The sequence below is a fragment of the Pantherophis guttatus genome, chromosome 12 (assembly GCF_059756535.1).
Source record: "Pantherophis guttatus breed Tessera chromosome 12, ASM5975653v1, whole genome shotgun sequence".
NCBI lineage: Eukaryota > Metazoa > Chordata > Lepidosauria > Squamata > Colubridae > Pantherophis > Pantherophis guttatus.
In genome coordinates this window covers 20,037,526-20,056,820 of record NC_142074.1, presented here as the reverse complement: position 1 = coordinate 20,056,820, position 19,295 = coordinate 20,037,526, and the positions used below count along the sequence as shown (strand labels likewise).

The 19,295-nt window shown below is 44.3% G+C and overlaps 1 protein-coding gene across 1 annotated transcript in view; it reads right to left on the bottom strand.

Moving 5' to 3' along the window:
• THOC2 (THO complex subunit 2) overlaps window positions 1–19,295 on the bottom strand; it is a 55,688-nt gene that overhangs the window by 8,147 nt on the left and 28,246 nt on the right. Inside the window, exons 19-33 of the mRNA XM_060692143.2 lie at window positions 19,186–19,282; window positions 18,504–18,621; window positions 17,441–17,620; window positions 16,412–16,576; window positions 16,017–16,292; window positions 14,316–14,457; window positions 13,008–13,165; window positions 12,174–12,302; window positions 11,162–11,293; window positions 10,878–11,062; window positions 7,613–7,788; window positions 5,297–5,390; window positions 3,910–4,391; window positions 3,051–3,109; window positions 867–902 (exon numbers count right to left, since the gene is read on the bottom strand). Of these exons, the coding sequence (XP_060548126.2) occupies window positions 867–902; window positions 3,051–3,109; window positions 3,910–4,391; window positions 5,297–5,390; window positions 7,613–7,788; window positions 10,878–11,062; window positions 11,162–11,293; window positions 12,174–12,302; window positions 13,008–13,165; window positions 14,316–14,457; window positions 16,017–16,292; window positions 16,412–16,576; window positions 17,441–17,620; window positions 18,504–18,621; window positions 19,186–19,282 (2,429 nt within the window). The remainder of the gene's footprint in view (window positions 1–866; window positions 903–3,050; window positions 3,110–3,909; window positions 4,392–5,296; window positions 5,391–7,612; window positions 7,789–10,877; window positions 11,063–11,161; window positions 11,294–12,173; window positions 12,303–13,007; window positions 13,166–14,315; window positions 14,458–16,016; window positions 16,293–16,411; window positions 16,577–17,440; window positions 17,621–18,503; window positions 18,622–19,185; window positions 19,283–19,295) is intronic.

Genomic DNA, 19,295 nt, shown 5'->3' with positions numbered 1-19,295 from the left:
CCACATTTGCCCACCTCTGGGATAGGGTCTCATGCTTGAGCAGGAGGTTGGACTAGAGGCCCAAAAGATGCAAAAGATGATCCTGTGACAGACACACACATACATCCTGGGACATTGCAACCGTCATAAATATGAGTCGTTTGCCAAGTGCATGAATTTTGATCACGTCACCATGGAGATGTTCCAACGATTGTTAAGTATGAAAAATAACAGAACAGAAAAAGAGTTGACCTTGGAGGTCTTCTGGTCCAACTATTGGACAACAATAGATTGGACAACCATTTGAGACAAATGGTTGTCCAATCTCTTTTTAAAAACTTCCAGTGTTGGAGCACTCACAACTTCTGGAGGCAAGTCGTTCCACTGATTAATTGTTCTCACTGTCAGGAAATTTCTCCTTAGTTCGAGGTTGCTTCTCTCCTTGATCAGTTTCCAATGGCCGTAAAGTCATTTTTTTGCAGAACTGTTGTAGCTTCGAACTGTCCCTAAATGACCAGTTGTTAAGTTGCAGTAAGTCTTCGCTGTAAGGAACCGCCAAGTGTCTGGCGCAGCCTGTGAAAAGCTGCCCGCCGGCCAAAAGAACACAACGCCCCCGGCCACAACCGTATGCCGCTTACAACTTGGCCAAATGAGGACCTAGATTGTTGGGGGCAATATGCTATTTAGTATACTGTCGATTGTTGTAAGCCGCTCAGAGTCCTCGGCGAGTGGGCGGCATAGAAATATGACTAATAAATAATAAATAAATCAAGCTAAGCTGCGTTCCTTCGCCAAAGCTTTGAAGGACCTCGCCGTCACTGCAAAAGCAATTGTTAAAAATCGGAAGGTGAAGAGAGGGTTGGGATGGGGGGGAGAAAGACTCAAACCTTAACTGCGGAATCCTTGAGTTCGCTGAGGTTGTCCTGTGGGAAATGAACGGAGACGACACGTAAGCTCAGAGGGTTCTCAGAAACCACTGGAGCCTGGGACAATCGGGGCTGAACCTCAAAACAACAAACAAACAAAAAAAAAACAAGCTTCCCCCTCCGGGCATTAAACACAGCATTAATACTTTCTTAAAACAATTGTATGCACACGCCTAAGCTAATTACACATCGATCAAATCAGCTACCGAGCATTATGTGCTCTTTGTGGTTTTTTTAAAAAAACGACATTTCCCCCCCCACAACTATCTATTCTCTTCCGAAACTATCTTAAGTTCTAGACCAATCGTCATCATCTTTGTTTAATGACCCCCATAATCCCTTGCGGGATGGAGTCTGGGCAACTGAATGGAGCTAGCAGTGTGTTTACTGGCCGGATGCTATTCCTGTCGCCAATGCGGAGTTTTGTTCGGCAGATAATATTCTCACGGTGCCCAGAGAGAGAAATATCCGCCTCTACCTAGGATCGAATTCACAGCCTCCTTATTGTGAAGCGAGAGCTCCACCTCTAGGCCACCGCACCGCTCCGATCTAAGTTCTAGCCCAATGATTGGGAGAAATTGCAATTTCGGGTTAATTAAGGTGGCCTTATTCTCCCACACGGTTCCTACTCTCTTGAAAGCAAACATTAAAAAAATCCCTAATATTGGACTAGAAATGACAGATGGGTTTCCCACCACATCTGGCTGTCGTTACGACTGGTTCCCTAAAATGCAAAGCACCCCCGCCCCAGAATCAAGGCTTGTTCTAGAACCACGGTGCAAAGGACCCTGTTCTAGCGATTCTCCGTTCCAAGCCAACTTCTTAAAAGAGCATTTAAAAACAAAAACAAAAAACAAGCAAATAAATAAATAATTTTTTTTCCTCTCTCTTTAAAACGTTGGCAAGTCAAGAGCGACATCCCCACGCGGCCCAGTGCGCGGACGAAGTGATCGGTTAAACTTACAGTTGCAACGCTTCAACGTACTGCAAACTCAAAGAATCCATGAGGATGGGTGGGGTTTTTTTTGTTTTGTTTTGTTTTTTTTAGGAAATAAAAAAAAAAAAAAGGAAATAAAACACGGAGCAAGGAATTGCTACCCTGAGTCTTCCAAGAAGGCTGCAGCCCGGACGGGGTGTTTTTTGTTTTTTTTTTAGAGGTTTGTGCTGTGCTCGGCTGCCGGGTGTTTTTTTTGGATTTTTTTTTTTCTCGGCTTCTTGAGTGGAAGGTTGGGCTGCCACATCTGGTTTAACGCAGAGCGCAGGGCTCAACAGGGTGGTAACTCAGTGTAATATAAACAAACCTCGCAAGGAGGTCGGCACGTGGGCTGCCTGGATATACACAACTACAGGAGAATTGATCATCAAGGCGACTTATTTTTTAAAAAAAAAAGAAACCAGAACTTTTCAAGACTTTTCAAAGGCTTCTCTCGGCTCGGCTGGAAGACGTTCAACAGGCAGCCCGATGAAGGTATATAGTAAGACTCCTCCGCTCTCCCGGTTTTCTCCGCGAACTCTTCAAAGTTAACCGATCGATTCTTCCCGATCAAGGCAGGAAAAAAACAACAATCACCAAAAACAAAAAACCTCACGCTCCGCTCGGCGTGCTGCGAGAGATTCGTTGGCTTGTAGCTACCACTGCACTCCAAAAATCTATACATATATATATGTATATATACGTATGTATATATATATATATCTGGCTGTTTAAAAATGGCGAGGCACTTCTGGCTTGGGTTGCACTTTTTTTTTTATAAAAAAAAAATACGAAAAAAATAATCTTGATATTTCCATACTCTATTTACAACGCTTTGTGCTAGGTCCTTGAAGCTTTAATTTCTTTCTTTCTTTTTTTTTCTTTTTCCTCTAATAATAATAATAATAAAAAAAGAGGTTTTGATTTTATTTACTCTTGAAAATGGCAAAAGAAAAAGAGTCCACCGATCCATCAAAAGGAATGCATTTTGTTTTTTTTTTAAAATGCATCGGGGAAAAATATACATATATATATATATATATATATCTTATATATATAACCTCCAAAGGCTTCAACTTGGCACCAGACTTGAAGGAAGGAAGTCGACACTGGCATTCCGTGTTAGATGAGAGCCTAGAAAATGGGCGATGCCTTCCTCAGGCCATACTAACCTTTACACTTGAGGAATGTGATGGAGAAGAATGGGTATCTATTTTGCGACGTTTTTGTTCTGAAAGACAAGAGTGTGGGGGGGGGACACAAAGAGAGAAGTTGGGAGGTTAAACCTGTCCAGTTGGCATGAATCGGGTGTCCGTGTCGGACAGTCTATGAAATGCGGCGCCCCGAATTTCTTTGCCACATCAACAGCTGGCTTAAAAGTTGTCGATCGGCTAACTAGGTGAGGCCGCCCTCCCAAACCGGGTGAAGCTCAAAGTATTGAGATGGATTGACAGCCAGTTTGCTCTAGTGATTAAGGCAGCAGGCTAGAAACCAGGAGATGGTGAGTTCGTCCTGCCAGGCATGAAAGCCAGCTGGGTGACTTTGGGCCAATCACCAGGAGACGGTGAGTTCTAGTCCCACTTTAGGCATGAAAGCCGGCTGGGTGACTTTGGGCCAATCACCAGGAGACAGTAAATTCTAGTCCCACTTTAGGCATGAAAGCCAGCTGGGTGACTTTGGGCCGATCACCAGGAGATGGTGAGTTCTAGTCCCTCCTTAGGGAAATGGGATTGAAGTATTGAGATGGATTGACAGCCAGTTTGCTCTAGTGATTAAGGCAGCAGGCTAGAAACCAGGAGATGGTGAGTTCGTCCTGCCAGGCATGAAAGCCGGCTGGGTGACTTTAGGCCAATCACCAGGAGATGTTGAGTTCTAGTCCCGCCTAGGCATGAAATCCGGCTGGGTGACTTTGGACTTTCCATGGAACTCGCTGCTGCAGCTGTGGGTAAGGGATCTGTGTTCAGTGTCATGGGCTTTTCCTATGAAAATTCAACGCTGATCCAAATTTTAAAAAAAAGAGCGTCAACCTACCCCTTTCGGAATCTGAAGTTTCTGACCGGGGAACAGGTGACTTCAAGGACCCAGCAATTGGAATCTTCTCTCCTCCTCCTCCTCCTCCTCCTCCTCCTCCCCCGCCTCCTCCTCCTCCTCCTCTAATGACTTCCTTGGATTTCATCTCCTTGGCCACTTCTCTCTCTCTTGATGGCTCCTTCTCTCTCTCCTTTTCCGCCATTGATTTGGACTCAGCGTTGGTCACAATAATCTTGGATTTTTCCTCTTTGAATGGTTTCTCTTCTCTCTTGATTTTCTCCTTCTCTTTGTCAGCCTTCGGTGTCTTTTCCTTAGCTTCTCGTGCCTTCTCTTCTTTGTTCGCCCTCTCTTCCTTTGGCTTATCCTTCCCGTCTTTTCCGAGTAATTTAGCTTCAGGAGTGCCAGCGGGGACTTTCTCTTTCTTCTCCTTCTCTTTCTCCTTCCCGCATTTCTCTTTGTCCTCTTTTTCTTTGACAAGTTTGCTGCGACCGAGACGAGGAAGCCAGCGTTAGCATCTGAACAGTTTAAACGCCCCCACCCACCCCACACCTCCTTAGCAATAGCTGTACAGGTTAAGTCCTTGATTTACGACCATTTGTTTAGCAATTGTTTGAAGTTTTGATGGCCCAGAAAAAAGTGCCTTAGGACTGGTCCTTATGCTTAGGACCGTCATCGCTTCCCCCACGGTCATGGGGTTCCAATCTGGGTGCTGGGCAGGGGTGGGATTCAACAGGTTTAGACCGGTTCAGCCAAACCGGCTGTTAATTTTAATTTGGTTCGCCAAACCGGTAGTTGCAAAGACTGGCTGACCCTGCCCAACCCTCCCCGCCCCTCCCAGGAGTCTCCACGCAGCCCGTTTTGGATGCCAGGTAAGTGCAGGGCATGTGCGGAGGCTCTGGGAGGGTGAAAAACGGGCCTACCGGAAGTTCCGGAAGTCCAGAAACAGGCACATTTCCAGCCTCTGGAGAGCCTCCAGAGCCCAGGGGAGGCCGTTTTCGTCCTCCCGGAGGCTCGAGGAAAGCCTCCAGACCCTGGGGAGGGCTAAAAACAAGCCTACGGGAAGTACGGGAAGTCCGAAAATGGGGGAAGTCCCGTTCCCCCACCATAGAGTCTCCTCCTAGTGCGGCATCCTTTTTCCTCTGTCGACCGGAAGTCCGGTTCCCCCACCATAGAGTCTCCTCCTAGCATGGCGTCCTTTTTCCTCTACCTGTCCTAACCGAAAGCCCTATCAACTGTGGAGCAGACAAGCAACAGGGAGCTGCAGCAAAGGGATGAAAGAGCCATATGCGGCTTCAGAGCCGCGGGTTGCTGACCCCTGTTCTAGCCAATGCTTCCTCTCGCCCGGAGATTCTGCATTCAAAATATACCAAGGCAAGCTGGCCCTCACCTGGTGTTTCCATTGCTGGCGATCACCTTGGGCGTCGCGTTGGCGGCTTTGCTGATCACTTTAACTGCGCCCTGTGACTTCTCCTTCAACTTATCTGGTTAAAAAAGAAGAAGAAGAAGGGAAAAAATTATGAACGTCGATTCAGTGACAGTGTAAACATTTTGGAAGAGATGACAATCCGTTAACATCCTTAGTAAATCACCTTTCTTGTACTGGACAAGTTGCAATGATCATGGAGGTGGATTGTGGGTGATTTATTTTTTGGTGGGGGGGGGGGGCGGAGGAAGAATGTAGTGATGAGAAATGATACCACGGACGTACTGAAAATAAACTCCGCAAATGTTATTTAAACCAAAGCTTGGTGCCTACAGGATGATTACTTGGTCTTCTTTAATTAACCAAAAGTTAAACATCACCGGGTTTAAGTCATAAATCGTCCAGATCCATCCGTATTTTAAGTCTTAACAAAGAAGTAGACATATTTTCCTGCAACGATGTACCATGATCGTTGGTATATATGGATCTTTCCCTTCGGATCAATGTTGCATAGAGGAGTTGGTTCACACGTACGTATGCAGATCATCCATAAGTGATAACACGCTTTGGTTTCGTGGATTAGGTGAACCCCAATTTGTATTCGTTGATCAATTGAAATCAAGGCTTGATTTCAACACAGTAAACGATCCCAGTCATTTTGCTTGCAAACCAGGGCCTAACTAGTAATACAGAAATACATACGAGCGTAAACTAGCCCTTTCCAAAGCCAGTTATGGAAAGAAAGCAGTAGATTTTTCTCACATAGAATAAAATAATAATAAATAATAATAAAATCTTGGCTGCAAATGGAAACAAATGAATTCAGTTTCTGTCCCTCTCCCAATTAGAGGCCAAAGCTGGATGGCTGAGGTCATTTCACGCCATATCTCTGTTTCGTGGTTTTCCAATTTGTTTCTATGGGATTGTTTTTAATCCATTAGGAGTTGCTTGGAGTGAGAATAACAACAGAGTTGGAAGGGACTTTGGAGGTCTTCTAATCCCCACCCCCAGCTCAAGAAGAAAACCACTTCGCCCCAAAGGTGCTTTTTCAAGAGGCAACTGGACTTCCTGGTTTTTCTTTGAAGATGTTTCACTTCTCATCCAAGAAGCTTCTTCAGCTCTGACTAAATGGTGGGGAATGGAAAGATTCCACCATCCAGACAGAGCTGAAGAAGCTTCTTGGATGAGAAGCGAAACGTCTTCAAAGAAAAACCAGAAAGTCCAGCTGCCTCTTGAAAAAAGCACCTTTGGGACAACCAGGACCTGGATGACTTGAGAATCTCCATAGACACCTGTACAATTTCAGGCAAATAGTTGTCCAACCTCTTCTTAAAAACCTCCAGTGTGTTGTGGCTCCGTTACCTGAGCCTGTGTTATCGGCAGGAGAGGACTCCGAGAGTGAAGGAGAGGAGTTGGCAAGGCCTCCCTCTCCAGGACCCTCCTCTCTGGCAATGCCTTCGGTGTCTGCCGAAGGTCAAGAGATAGGCCCGGGGCCAAGCATGTCCACGCAGCCACAGGTGGACAGTAATGAGGGAGATGAGTCTTGGCTGGATCCTCGGCAGCGTCACAGAGATAAGCGCGCGCAACAGAAGAAGAGGCGTGCCAGGGATTAGGCTGAGTCATTGGACCACACCCCACAGGGTATAAAAGAGGGTGTGATGGCTGGTTCAGCTCTGTGACAAGCAAAAAACGGATATCGGACGACCTTCTTTGTATTTACTGGACTTTGATGATTATTGTGTATTGGCTTTGTTCCCGGACGAAGGGAGAAACTCCCCCCTCGTGAGTAAAGAATACCTGGCAGCCAGCCACTGGGTTGCTGCCAATTCTGATACCGGATAAACTGATGTCGGCTGAGTTCTTTAACTGTTGCCTGTCTGTGGGGGTCCGTGTGTGAGACGGGGACAGAACACAGTGTTGGAGCACCCACAACTTCTGGAGGCAAGTTGTTCCACTGGTTAATTGTTCTCACTGTCAGGATTTTTTTCCCCTTTAGTTCTAGGTTGCTTCTCTCCTTGATGAGTTTCCCATCCAGTCGCTTAAATGAGATAGGCGACCACAGGCATTGAATAAACAATACATCCAGATCGTTTTACGTTTACACATTTTTGAGTACATGTTTATGCAAATGAGGTAACCACAGGCAAAGGATGCAATTGATGTATATTTGCATCTCAGGGATTTAAGGGGATCTCCTGGACTGGCACCCACCCCGCCCACATCCCGCAGTTAGTCCATAAAAAAACGAGGATTCGGCAACGATGGTAGCGAAAGACCCACCTGTCTCCTCGGCGGTGCTTTCTTCCAATTTCGCTGCGTTTATCGTGAGCGGAGGCAGCCCTGCTCCCCCTGGCCCGTTTTGAACCATGGTGGGCACTGCGTTTCGGGTCGGAAGGTCCTTCTGATGGAAATCGTTTTCAGGAACCATTTTTCTACTTTTCAGTTGGCCAGAATAGCTGAAAGCCGCACACAGGGTTAAATAGGGGCAAAACACATAGGCAGAAAAGAGAGAGAAAGAGAGAGAGAGAGAGAGAGAGAGAGAGAGAGAGAGGAGAGAGAGAGGAGGAGGAGAAAAAGAGGAGAGAGAGAAAGAGGAAAAGAGAGAGAGAGAGAGAGAAGAAAGAGAGAGGGAGAGGGAGAGAGAGAGGAGAGAGAGAGGAGGAGAAAAAGAGAGGAGAGAGAGAAAGAGGAAAAGAAAGAGAGAGAGAGAGAAGAAAGAGAGAGAGAGAGGGAGAAAGAGAGAGAGAGACACTCGAAAACGCTGCTGCTCAGGAAAGAAAAAAAATAGAGATTTTCACTACCGGCATAGTCTTTTTCACTAATGCTTGGTTTGGCACAAGCGTGTGTGTGTTTGTGTGTCTAGGTTTTGCAGAATCCTCTCTTAAGCCTCCCGCAACTGCTTAGTCCTTATGAGACCTCCATTGTCTAAAGCTGTCCAAAATTATTCTAATTTTATTTTTATTTTGCCTGCGCTCTAAACTGCTGGCGTTTAAAGAGAAACACGGGAGTAAAACCTTAAAAACGAAAGAAAAAATTCCGGGTTTTCACAGTCGCCTTTGTTACAGGTAGTACGTACGGCCACGTTTGAGCCCGAACGTTTCTGCGGCTAAGGGAGTTATTGCTTAAGTGAATTTCGCTCCATTTTACAACCTTCCTTGCCACCGTTGTTAAGTGAACCCACTGTAGTTGTTCCGGTGTTGCCTTTCTACCAACTCTGGATTTCGTACAGAGTGTGTGTGGTTCTCTTAAGACTCTGGGGTGACATTAACCCTCAAGAGACTTGGATTGTTAAGTATCTCTGTTTGCCCGAAATATCCTTTTGCTAGCTTTCAGAAGACTAATACAAACTGCTGACATTTGAACAGAAACATATGGCTAGCCTTAAATTGTTTCCCAGGCAGGGATGGGATTCAGCCTGGTTCAGCCTGGTTCAGGCGAATCGGATGCTAATTTTACATCTGGTTCACCGAACTGGTAGTTGCAAGGGATGGCTGGCTCCGCCCACCCAGCAACCAGGCAGAGAACCGGTTGCTAAAAATTTTGAATCCCAGAGTATATTAGAGGATTGGGAAATAATTTGGAACAAAAATTATAAATTAACCAGATCGGCAAAATATAAAGGAAATCAATATAAAATGTTTTACCATTGGTACTTGGCACCCTCTAGACTGGCAAAAATATATCCAAATTTAAACCCCAACTGTTGGAAATGTGGACAAAAGCAAGGTACCTTCTTTCACACATGGTGGTTATGCTCCGAAACAACAAAAAAATATTGGATAGAAATACATAGATGGATACAGGAAGTAACAGGCTTCCAGATAGAATATACACCAGAATTGTTTCTTCGAGGAATAATGAAAAAAAAAATGAAAAAACAACATATATTATTCTACATATGACAACGGCGGCAAGATTGGCATTTGCGCAATGTTGGAGAAGTTCAAACATACCCTTCGAAAATTTAATACTTAGAAAGATGTTAGATTGCACCGAGATGGATAAAATGACATTGGAACTGAAAGGACTGATGGATTCGGACTTTTACGTAATATGGAAGAAATGGTATAATTGGATTGAAGATAGAAAAAAAGGGAAATAACAGACAGTAGATTTTGTAAAATTATATAGAGTATAGAAGAACATTAGTGAGATGATATGTAAATGGTCACAGTCATGCACAAGAGTTGAATAAGAATTGTTTAATTGTTAAAACCCAATAAAAAATTTAAAAAAAATTTTTTTTTTGGAATCTCACTCCTGTAATCCCAGATTATAAAAGAGAGATAGCCTGTCTAAAAATACAAGGTGAAAGGCAAGAGGGACAAGATGGCAGCATATAAATTTAATAAATAATGTCCCCTTTTGCGACCGTCGGACAAGCATCAGTGCTAGAAAGGAATGGGGCGAAGGAGGAGGAGAATGGAGATCAACTAAGATGATTGAAGGGCTGGAGACTTAAAACATAAGAAGACCGGTTGCAGGATTTGGGTATGGCTAGTCAAGAGAAAAGAAGAATTAGGGGTGACATGATAGTAGTACTCTAATATCTGAGGGGTTGCCACAAAGAAGAAGGGGTCAACTTAATTTTTCCAAGGTACCAGAGGGCAGGACAAGAAACAATGTAGGGTCAAATCGGGAAGCCAGACTCACTTAACAACCATTTCACTAATTTATCCATTGCAGCGATTCACTTAACAGCGGTGGCAAGAAAGAAAGGTCATAAAATAGGGCAAAACTCACTTTAACAAATCTCTTTGCTTGACCGGCCAAAATTTGGGGCACAAAATACCTGTAGTCTGTGTGGACCAGGCCAACACAGAGAAATCAAAAATGGAATTTCGGTTCTGTACGCGAGTTTCTTTTCTTCACCTGGCATTAGTCAGTCTACCAGTTGATCTGAAGGAAAGAAGGGAAGCAAAACCAACTCCTATTCCAAAAGAACCATCATTTTCAGCCTTTCCTCTCTCTCCTTGGGCTGTTTCTGACTTTGGCAAGAATTTTATCGGAATAGCTCTTTTATTTGTTTTCGGTTTTTTTCCCTCTTCCTCTACCCTCCCAGGCCCTTTTTCCTCTCCTGCCGTTCTTTGGAAAACTTCAATTCTGTTCTATTACTGATCTCGATAAGCTCCCTGGGTGATCACTTAATCAAGAAAGGCTGCCAATTCAAAGGCGTTGAACTTTTTAACCGTGTGATACTTTTTTTTCATTTCTCTCTGCTCTGGGTCAATTTTATTTAACCAGAGGATACATGATGTAAACTTTGAAAGGTTTGGGCCCCGAGAAAAAGATTCTTGGGTTGGTTAAAATCCAAGATATTTTCTTATGTACATATAAACCAATTTTACAATTAAAAAAAGAAAGAAAAACCCCACCCCACCACCACTGTCCCCTGCATGAGTGATAATACAATTTTTCAGCATTGGTCAAAACTCAAAACTCAGATCAAAAGTCGATCTAAAAATTGAGCTTCCGCAGCGTATGGGAGTGTCTTTTTGATAGAAAATTTAAATTTCGTTTTGTGGAAAGGGAATGGTTTTGTTACCCCATGGCTAACGCATATAGGTCTGGTCTCTTTTCTTTCTCTTCTTCGTAAATCTTACGGACTCTTCTTTCCAAGGCCTGGCCCAGATTCACCACCTTTGGATACCACGGCAAAATTTTGGTCAGCACAATCAGGATATTTCTGATATGTGTATATTCCCCGGTTTCCAGACAGTGTACGGACGCCTGGAAAGGGAAAAAGAAAAAGAAAACAGAAAAATAACATCGGACACAAGACATTCCTCACCATGGTTCAGGCTCAGTTCAACGCCATTCCTGAATTACCTTGGTTAATTTATAATGCCATTTGTGTACCACGTGTCGGAAATTTTCGTAGTCTAACTGGTCGGCTTTGTTCACAGCATCGTAACCACTGGATCGCAGTACAGTGATGAAGCCCGGATAATTACCACATTCCTGCATGGAAAGAACGGAAAAACTTAGGATAGCAATAGCACTTAAACTTATATACCGCTTCACAGTGCTTTACAGCCCTCTCTAAGCGGTTTACAGAGTCAGCCTACTGCCCCCAATAATTTGGGTTCTCATTTTACCCACCTCGGAAGGATGGAAGGCTGAGTCAACCTTGAGTCGGTGAGGATTGAACTGCTGGCAGTGGGCAGAGTCAGCCTGCAATACTGCATTGTAATAACTGTGCCACTACGACGTCCATCCTTCCTTCCTTCCTTCCTTCCTTCCTTCCTTCCTTCCTTCCTTCCTTCCTTCCTTCCTTTCCTTCCTTCTCCTTCCCTCCTTTGCAAGCAATAGCACTTAAACTTATATACCGCTTCATAGTGCTTTACAGCCCTCTCTAAGCAGTTTACAGAGTCAGCATATTGCCCCCAACAATTTGGCTCCTCATTTTAACCACCTTGGAAGGAAAGATGGAAGGCTGAGTCAACCTTGAGTCTGGTGAGATTCGAACTGCCAAATTGCAGGTAGCCAGCAGGCAGCAGAAGTAGCCTGCAGTACTGCACTCTAACCACTGCGCCACCGTGGCTCTTTGGATGGTTTTTCGCCAATATTAAATTATCTCCACTGACTCCCGATTCCTTTCTAAATATATATAAGTGAAGACTCAATCATCCAGGCCAAAAGGTTAAATCAGAGCAACTGGACCAACGTTTATTAAAATGGAGACGTTTCGTTTGTCATCTGAGTACATTCTTCAGTCAAAATTCTGGATATTTTGGATAGTCAGAACGTCGTTGGAACGCACCAAATCCTGCCACACCAATCCCAGCGGGGTTTCTCCCTTCCTTAAAACATGTCAGGTGTTCATGTATTTTAAACGTACCTTTTCATATACGCTTTTGTCGCTGTGCCACTGGGTTACGGTATCTAGCATGCAGCACAAAAATCTACCATATCGACTGGCTTCGTTTTCAGTGCAGCTGGCTACTGTGTAGATGATATCGGAGAAGACCTAGAAGAAATTCGGGCATTAAAAAAAAAGAAAAACCTGTTAAGCTAAAAGAAAGGGGTTTCAATATTCCTAGCGTTTCAATGGTTTTGGGATTGTTGTTGTTTTTTTTGGTTCCTTTAAATCACACATTAAAGAGGAAACTTCCCCTGGGATTATCAGTCTGGGACTTTGTAGGTTTCTATTTTGTTAAAATGAAAGTATAAGAGGAGGAGGAGGAGACCAGGTGAGGGCAAAAATCTGGCAAGCAGGCATTAAGCCATTGTGTAAATTTATCATCCACTACTTCTTTCATTACTAATCTGCTAATTTTGCTGTTAATCTGTTGCTGTCTACAGTAAATAAAAATGAATTAAAAAAATCTTCCAGTAAAATTTATTTGTACACCATCCAGGGTCCCTGTATGAGGGAGATAGGCACCTTTAAAATTAGATGACAGATAGTTAGATCGATAGATCGATAGATCGATAGATAGATGGGTGGATGGATGGATGGAGGTAAGATAGATAGGTAGGTAGTAAGTACCATAGGTAGGTAGGTGGGTGAATAGGTATGTAGGTAAGTACTGTAGGTAAGTGGGTGGGTAGATACATAGATGATAGATAGATAGACAGATATGGACATTCACATAAGTGTCTATTTTCCCTGGCAGAAAGGGCCTTTCAATGATTCTGAGGGAACAGGAGACCAAACTTAAGAGTGACTTACTCGGTCATAACAAAGCAGTGTGGAAAAATTGGGTGTTTTCTGTTGATGCACCAGTTCTACAAAGCGAGCACAGTAAACAGCATCGATGGCAGAAAAGATACAGCGAGGAAATATACACAGCTGCAGAAACTTGGTTATAGTCTCGTTTTTCGTCGACTCTTTAAAAAAAACAAAAAGAGGGAGGAAATGGTTATTGTAACGTCTGTGTGTCTAGGACGGTGTTTCTCAGCCTGGGCTGTTTTAAGATATCTGGATTTCAACTGCCAGGATTCCTGTTGTGGCCCACCGGCGGCCAGCAGAGCTGCAGGAGAGTGGGACAGTGAGGAGGTTGGGGAGGAATATGGGCCAGTCCTGGGGGCTGGGGAAACCTCGGATAAGGGCTGTGTGTCGGAGGCAGAGAGGGAGATAGACAGCAGTGAGGCAGAGGAACAGCTGGATCCTGTTCCCAGTGTGTGCATGTGCAGAGCTGCCAGAAGACAAGAACAACTAAAAAAGCAGGGTTGACTTCGGAGTAAAGCCACACCTTGGAGGTGATTGGCTCTTCCCACAGGAAACAAAAGAGGAGCGAACGGGGAGGGGGCTTTTGCAGGAAACAATTCGTTCGTTCCGTGACTCTGACAGACTCTGTGCCAAGTTTTGCCTTGTACTGCGTTTGGAAACTACCGTAATAAGACACACCTTTTTACCTGCAAAAAGAGGGTGAAAATCTGGGTTTGTCTTATAGTGCAAATGTAGCCCCACTCAGCCTCTGAAACTGAGGCTGGAAAAAGCCTCTGAAACCTAAGTTTGAGAGGCTGCAAAAAAAAGCCTTTGAAACGGAGGTTTCAGAGGCTGAAAAAAAAAGCAAGGCACAGAGCTCAGAACCAACGAACCTGTTGCTAAAGTTCACCTCTGGGAAGAGCTGATTGGGGGATATTCCGGGAGGCCGATCCACCCCCAATCAGCTTTTTTCTTATTTTCCTTCCCAAAAACTAAGGTGTGTCTTATAGTCCGAAAAATACGGTAGTTATGTGGCAGCCTTCCAAGCGAGATAAGGTCTGTGTTGATAAATGTTCCTTTGAAAAACTGTTTGGACAGGACTTGCTGACTGTGAATGAAAGGAATTCACAGTCGTGTAAATAAAAGAGGTTTTGCCGGGACCAAGACTCGGCTTCCAGTTTTTTAAGGGAGCCTAGGTCAGAACAATTCCAGAGCCAGTGCTGGCTAGGGAATTCTGGGTGTTGAAGTCCAGATGTTTTAAAGCGCCCAAGGTTGAGGAAAAAAAAAACCCACTGAGGGCAGGACTGAGGAACACCCCGCGCAACTTACTCGCAAGAAGCCAGTTGTCCTTTTCAAGCTTCAGCCTTTGCAACACCCTTTCCACGTGATCCAACTGCTTCTTTTCCTCTTCCAGAAGTTTATCCTGAAGGGCTGTACAGCGTTCTTTCTCTTTCTTCTTTTTATTGGGAGGCTTGGGAAACAACACAAAGGGCATTCACAACACGGTCCTGGCTTGCCAAGTGAATCTCCACGTCTCAAAGGTGCTTTTCCAGAAAGGCAACTAGACTTTCTTGGGGTTTTTTCTTCTTCCTTGAAAAACGTTTCGCTTGTCATCCAAGAAGCTTCTTCTGTTCTTCTTCGGAACGGAAGAAGCTTCTTGGTTGAGAAGCGAAACGTTTTCAGTTCTTCTTCAGAACCGAAGAAGCTTCTTGGTTGAGAAGCGAAACATTTCAGTCAGGGGTGCGTTCTATTTACCTGTCAGGTTTCGAGGTGTTCTCAAATAAATTGCATTTCAAACAAAATCTTTGATGAAAAACTTAACTTTGTTAAGCACGACATTCTACCTCCGACTCCATCGCAGCCAACACTGACTTCCTGACCCAAAGCCCTCCCTTTCCTTTCCCCACTCCTCTGCACTCATTAGCCATCTTCCAAGTCACTCTACCCCTAATCTACTGCTCCAGCTCAAAGGAATTTCCCCCCTCCCATCCCATCTCCTAGGGGATATTATCTCCAGGGAAAATAAGTAGGTGAAAAGTCAAATGTCCCTTTCCAGACGCCTTCGCTTCTCCTTCTTATGTCAGCACTAGAGTAAATGCAGCTTGAAGTGCTGACATCACCTTTACTACCGGTTCGCAACGGGATTACGTGTGCGCCTTGCTTCTGTGCATGTGCAGATTGCTTCTAGTGACATCAGGGTCAGTGGGTGGAGCCTCACGCCAGTTTTACTACCGGTTCTATAGAACCGGTCCAAACCGGGGGCAACCCATCACTCATTTCTGATCTTCAGAACCGAAGAAGCTTCTTGGTTGAGAAGCGAAACATTTCAGTTCTTCAGAACCGAAGAAGCTTCTTGGTTGAGAAGCGAAACATTTTCAGTTCTTCAGAACGGAAGAAGCTTCTTGGTTGAGAAGCAAAATGTTTTCAGTTCTTCAGAACGGAAGAAGCTTCTTGGTTGAGAATGCCCAATTGTGGTGGTTAAACCGATGATTACCTGTATTTTCACAATCTAAGTACCGTGTTTCCCCGAAAACAAGACCCTGCCTTATATTTTTTTGCCACCAAAAAAGGCACCAGGTCTTATTTTCAGTGGGATGTCTTCCACTGACTCATCTCACTTGCACGTGTCGCCCCTGGCCTCCTTTTCATTGTCGGAGGTCTTTAGGAACTGCTTCTGTGGCCGGCAAGGCTTTTCTGAAGGCCTCTACAGCTGATAACAGAGCTCTGGATTGTCGGGGTGTGCAAGGTCTTGGCTGCAACTGTCCGAACGTAAGTAATAGGGGAGCTCCAAACACCCCATCCCCACCCTAGCTTAATTTTTACCCATGCACCCTGGAGTGGGTGGGGGTCTTAATTAGGGCTTATTTTCGGGAAAGGGCTTATATTGGGCATATGTGTAAAAAAAACACCCCCACATATGTAGGGCTTACTTTCGGGGTAGGTCATATATTCGGGGAAACACGGTATTTTGCAAAGAGCTTAAAAAAAAAAGACTCCCCAAAATGTTCCGACTGGAAGTTCAATACGCACCATGTCTTGATTGTCGTCGATGGCTTTCATCTGGACTTTGAGTTTGTTGACTTCCCGTTCGTAGCTACCCCGGGGCACCGCAAGGTCGTACATGGTCAGGGACCAGAAGGTGGCATAGAACTGGGGACTGATATCATCCCAGACCTTCGGGAGGTGCAAGGAGATCACTGCGTCGTGAACAGGCGCCATCACCAGCTCACAAGACGTGATGTATTTGTGGACTTTCTGCTGCTGCTTATTCCCCTTTTCCGCTTTCTTCAACTCATCGTACTTTGACTGGTAAGGAAAAAAGAAAGAAAAAAACGCTAGCAATATATACCATATTTTTTGGATGGGTTTCACCCCTTTGAGGAGCATCAAGAAAAAGATTCTGTGTATGGGAGATGTGTACTCACCGAAATGTGGTGCGCGTACATAGGTCTTGAAAGGAAGAAAGCAGCGTCGTGAGGAGTGTGAAATTCGTTACAGAGGACGTCGATAGAAGGCACTCGCTTAATATAGTCCTCTGTGCTTAAATTAGACGCCAGAAATCCACCAAATTGTACCAAAGTGTCGTGGCACTAAAAGAGAAAAAACCCAAAAGGCATTGTCAACCTTGAAGCTGACCTGACCGAGGCCATTTGGAGGCTTCAGTGCTGCCACATTGGAGCTGAGGGTTAGGGAGGGGGGGAAATAGAGATAGGTGGGGTTTTGTAGCCAAAACAAAATACTTTCTCCTGGGAATCAAGGACATACCCACAGGTGGTCGGAGAGTGGAGGAGTGAAGTTACCAGGCAACCGGATGGCACCTTGATTGGACTGATCGTTTGGGAAAGGGGAAAACTTTCTTTTTTAATTAGGTGAAAGCCGCGGGAACGTTCAGTGTCGGTTTTCACCAGCCTGTGCCAATATGATATATCCAATAAAACTGTTCTTTGAGGAATCTACCTGCCTCGGAGGTCAGTTTACAATGGGTGTATTACTTGGAACTCTGACAGGTATAAGGCAACACGGCGGCATCCCCATGGTCATGTGATCAAAATCTAGATGCTTAGAAACTGGCATGTACTTATGCCGGTTGCAGTGTCCTGGGGTCACATGATTCCCTTTTGCGACCTTCTAAGAAAGTCAATGGGGAAGCCGGGTTCACGTAAGAACGACATTACTTATATAACGACCGCAGTGATTTGCTTAACCGTGGCAAGCAAGGTCATAAAATGGGGCAAAACTCAAGTACCTTCCTTAACAACGGAAAGTTTGGCCTCCATTGTGGTCGCGAATTGAGGATTACCTGCAGAGCGCAGATAATTCAGCCAACCCACCCAATTCCTCCTCAATTAGCCTTTATGCATCATGCGAATTCAGCCTTCTGGCACTCGTCTGCCTGGTGGTGTGTTAAACATTTTAAGGTAATTAAAAAAAACATGCAATTCTCTTCAGCTTGCCTGATCGTAGAGCTTCCCCACCAGCTTCAAATGTTTCTCCCCTCCTTCTTGAAAGATGACGCCGTTGCGCTGCTGAGCCATGAGAAGGCACAGCGGGAGGGCGAGATCGTGGTCCAGAAGGGCATCTTTTAATCTCTGAGAAGATTTCTTCGTGTTCCTGATCTGACCAAAATATCCTCCCTGAGCAAAGGAATAACAATTTTAAAAAGGTTAAGAAATGGAATGGAATTTTTTTAACATACAAAAAAAAAACTTATTACAAAAGAATAGAATAGAATAGAATAGAATAGAATAGAATAGAATAGAATAGAATAGAATAGAACGGGAGTAGAGTATGTAGAATAAAATAGAATAAGAATAGAATAGGTAAAGGTAAAGGTTCCCCTTGCACATATGTACTAGTCGTTCCCCGACTCTAGGGGGCTGTGCTCATCTCCATTTCAAAGCCAAAGAGCCAGCACTGTCTGAAGACGTCTCCGTGGTCATGTGGCCAGCATGACTAAATGCCAAATACGCACGGAACGCTGTTACCTTCCCACCAAAGGTGGTCCCTATTTTTCTACTTGCCTTTTTTACGTGCTTTTGAACTGCTAGGTTGGCAGAAGCTGGGACAAGTAATGGGAGCTCACCCCGTTACGCAGCGCTAGGTATTCGAACCGTTGAACTGCCGACCTTTCGATCGACAAGCTCAGTGTCTTAGCCACTGAGTCACCGTGTCCCTTTGAGAACAGAACAGAATAAATATTGGAATGAAAGAAGAGAATGAGAATGAGAATGAGAATAGAATAGAATAGAATAGAATAGAATAGAATAGAATAGAATAGAATAGAATAGAATAGAATAGAATTCTTTATTGGCCAAGTGTGATTGGACACACAAGGAATTTATCTTCAGTGCATAAGCTCTCAGCGTACATAAAAGCTATTAGAAACCCATCTTCCTCGCCAATGACTACAACTTAAAACACAAAGAACAAACTTATAAGTTTCAGCTAAGTTTGTTGCTTCCTGGCATACTTGAAAATCACCCATATTTTCCTTTCCCTTCAACATGCAACACAAACCTCTGCCTTCAGCTGCTCCCCACCAGTCATGGCTTCTAGCTGTTCCATGGTCATTTCTTCGGTGATTTCAATTCCGGCCATTTTTTGTACCACTTCTTTCAAAATGAGGAGGTCAAAACTACAGGGGAAGGACAAAATAAAAGAAGAATGAGGGAGGAAAAGTGAACCATAACTAAGAAATGGATTGCATGGAGACCAAACTGATTTTACAGTACAGTGTATATTACCCCAATCATACCCTCCCATAATACTTTTTGAATTTTTTTGTGTCTGTCTGTCTGTCTATCTTCTATGTATCCATCCATCCATCCATCCATAGCCGTAGTGGCGCATTGATTAGAATGCAGGATTGCTGGCTAACTCTACCCACTGCCAGGAGTTCGATCCTGACCATCTCAAGGTTGACTCATTTTTTTAAAATGCAATTTGACCTGCACTGCTTAAATCTCCTAATCCAGGTGCTGGAAGGCAGTCAAAAGAGCCCCATCTGCTCAACCAGCCATCCATGCTTTGAAATATTAAAGTATATGTAGTGCTATGTTTTAACAGTATGGCTGTGAAAACCAAGGAAGCTACGTAAGTGGAGACCCTTTGAGAGCTGTATGCAACGAAATTTCATTTTAATGGATGCCGATCCGTGTACGTTGAAAGTGACAATAAAGTTATTCTCGATTCCACTCACCTTTTTCCTGCCTTGAGTTGATTTGCCACATACTGGAGGAGTCCGGCAAGTTCTATTGGGTATTTTCGAAAAACAGCACCACAAAAACTCGCTAAGCCTGAGGTAAACAG